This window comes from Etheostoma spectabile, unplaced genomic scaffold, assembly GCF_008692095.1.
Source record: "Etheostoma spectabile isolate EspeVRDwgs_2016 unplaced genomic scaffold, UIUC_Espe_1.0 scaffold342, whole genome shotgun sequence".
NCBI classification, from domain to species: Eukaryota; Metazoa; Chordata; class Actinopteri; order Perciformes; family Percidae; genus Etheostoma; species Etheostoma spectabile.
In genome coordinates this window covers 24,167-27,498 of record NW_022605589.1, presented here as the reverse complement: position 1 = coordinate 27,498, position 3,332 = coordinate 24,167, and the positions used below count along the sequence as shown (strand labels likewise).

At 37.8% G+C, this 3,332-nt stretch overlaps 1 protein-coding gene across 1 annotated transcript in view; it reads right to left on the bottom strand.

Moving 5' to 3' along the window:
- Positions 1–1,448: 1,448 nt before the first annotated feature.
- The window catches only part of LOC116686293 (ATP-binding cassette sub-family A member 2), an 18,418-nt gene continuing 16,534 nt past the window's right edge, over positions 1,449–3,332 (bottom strand). The window contains exon 8 of the mRNA XM_032511269.1: positions 1,449–2,656. Within this exon, the coding sequence (XP_032367160.1) occupies positions 2,621–2,656 (36 nt within the window). The 3' untranslated portion in view covers positions 1,449–2,620. The remainder of the gene's footprint in view (positions 2,657–3,332) is intronic.

The following is a 3,332-nucleotide window of genomic DNA, read 5'->3' as shown; positions in this document are numbered from 1 at the left end:
TATAAATACAGCACATTTACATTATTAGCTTAGTTGTACAAAACAAGTCTGCTAAATATTTAATGTTGTACAATAAATAGCTAAAGAAAAGTAACTACTACTATTACTTACTTCTGGGGCATGGCACATGCCATCGTGGCTCTCTACACTTCTACTTCTGAAAGAAATAGAAAGAATCATCCATTTCCATCCATAGTTAAACATATACAGTATATGCACACTACCATGTAACTGTACTTGATTCATGTGTATTCTTCCAGATAATTAATTAACAAAAGTCTGTTGTTCTTTAGTGTAACTTTAACGTAGTTAAATGAGCATAATTTTGCTAACGTTAGCTCTTAAAAGCATGTCTAAATGCATCAACCAGAGACTGATGGTGCAAACAGTAGGAAGACATTATCTGTCCATTATGGTTATTACAGTTAACCAAACGTTATAAGAAACTTGGTTGCACATCTGCTAACAGTAAGCGTTAGATTATAATGAGCATTGACAATCCCCGTTTTGCATTTTGCTGACACTACGTTTAAATTAGGAAACCATAAACTTGATTAGCAGCAAATTAACTTTAGTTAATGTTTTACCAAAAGTGGCTAGCTAATGTTACAGACAATTTACACGGTAACTTCAGATTTACTTTACAATGTGACTCATCTTATATGCAATATAACTATGGGACAAAGATATATTTGAAACCTAGCAAAGCTAAATCTTACCTCAAATTATATAGGCTAGCTCTCAGCAGCAGTTGCATCTAGATTGCCAGTGAAAGTGTGTAACTTAATGTAGAGTGCAAGTAGCGTTGCCAACTCTCAGCTAACATTACAGTCAGATACCGCCCAACAGTTTATGGATCCTCCTTCTCTCCTCCCTCTCGTCTAAAGTTGTCACATCTGCAACCAAGATGGCTGCGCCCCTAAAAGAAAACTCGTTGTCTCATAGCGGATCTCCACAAACCAATGGGTGACATCACACATGCTCTGTCCTTTAATATCAAGAGTCTATGGCAGTAATATAAACATTATCTATAGGTGGTAATGCTAACGACGGGGTAATGCTGAAGTTAAACCGCTAACACGGCTTAGGCAGAGCTAGACCTAAGAGGTGGGGCTGGATCCGTTTTACTCAGCAGTGAGCACCACTTGGTTAACTCTAGTGCTTGTTGGCAACATGAATTATCTCTTCATTGTTTGACTGAGATTTGTGTTTTGTTACTGTATGTTTTGTCATTTTAACACGTTCCAAGCTTTGATTATGTTATAGTCACAGAAAGATCCAAATGAAACTCAAAAAAGTCCTCCCAATTAGGTTTAGGTTCACAAAAATTAGTGTTATGGTCTTAAATATGTTTAAGTTGTTAATTTTATATTTTGTATTTTTAATTGACTTAATTCAAATATTTCGGCAACCAACTTCTTTCCAGGTTTTTTCAGTAAGAAAATAAATTACAAGTCAGTTTTCCTTGTTTAATTATAACCCCTTCAATTAACAGTATCAGTAAACAGCCCACCAGTCACCAAAAATATAACAATATAGCAATTAGCTGTGAAAGAAGTAATGAAACAGTTATTTTTGATAGGACAGGTTACAACTCAACTATCACATTACAAATACATCTGCAAATAAAACATGTATTTTACTCAATAGATTATTCTGATCTGAGAGTTCTCTTCACAGTGATGGTAGTGCAGTTATTGTCAGGGAATATAAGCAGAGTTTACTGCAGTTTCAGACTGTTATATTATTATTATTATTATTATTATTATTATTATTATTATTATTATTATTATTGTACACTGTGTCCGGTAGAGGATCTTCTTGGCAGAGTCCACAACATAATAACATATTAAAAGAACAAAAGAAAGCATTTAGTAGAAATAGACCAAATGTACAGTGTCAAAACAAGTTGCTAGAGTGGAGACACCATCAAGACAATAACCATGCCTTGTACATTCTCTCCATGTCTCTGACATCAAATTAAAAGAAAAGGCCAACAGCTAACATGCATGTCCACATCTGGCTCTTCCCAAGGTGCATTTCACTAAATCCTCTGTTATTGCAAAATAAATGACACACATCTGCTTTGATATCCAAATAAGTTATTTTCTTGCCACAGAAAAATAGACTTCATCACAGCATGCTCTCAAGGCAGGTCTAATTTGGTACAGTGACAAGGGCCCACTCTGGTGTCATGAGGCCTTTTGGTTGGGAGTATGTACAACCAACCCAAAGTAACCTGTGCTGTCAAACACTCGGTTTATAACATATCACCAATGATATGTTCATGTACTAACAAAAGTAGTTAACCTAATGTATCCATCATCCATTTACTAAGATAAATTCCTGACAAAACTGAATATGAAAACATTCCAGGACAAAGTCTTCAATCCAAATTCAAGCACTCCTGCTGTGTCTCTACCTACAGGCTGGACTCTGCATGTTATCAATTGATGCTGAAATACTGAACTACTGGTCCTATGTTCCATGGTGTATGGTGTTTTGGTCCTCTTCATAGTTAAATCAGCTGCTCTCTTCTCCCTCCAGGCCTCAGAGAGACAGGTTTTGGTTTATCCACTCTGTCACCCTCCTCATCTCTGCTCTTTTAAAGGGGTTCATTTTAACAGAGAGTGTCTGTGTTGAAGGAGAGCTGCACCTGCCACACACACACACACACACACACACACACACACACACACACACACACACACACACACACACACACACACACACACATATAGATACACATACACACAACAGACAGAAGAAATTTCTGTTGGTAAAATATGATTCAAGTTTTTACAACAATGAATGGGGCCCAGTCCAACAGTACGAGGAAGTTTTTCCTCGCCACTGTCGCACTGTTGCTTGCTCTGGAGGAAACTAGAACTGTTGGGTCCTTGTAAATTCCGGAGTGTGGTCTATCTGTAAAGTGTCTTGAGATAATTCTTGTTATGAATTGATACTATAAATAAAATTGAATTGAATTGAATTGAATTACTGGGTCCCAGTGGATGTGCACTTGTGGACCATGCCCACATATTTTGGTATCATCCATATGTTAAGCTAGAATACTAAATAATGGCTTGAAAATACCCCCAGTGTTTCCTATTCATAGGTTATACATGGACGTCCGGCCCAGGAAAATTGAAGGGGCGGCTGTGGCTCAGTGGTAGAGTGGTTGCCTTCCAATTGAAAGGTTGGTGGTGCAATCCCTGGCCCTGCAGTCCCATGTCAAAGTGTCCTTTGGCAAGACACTGAACCCAGAGTTGCCCCCGATGCTGCGCATCGGATTGTAGTTGTGTGTGAGTGTTTATCTGATGAGCAGGTGG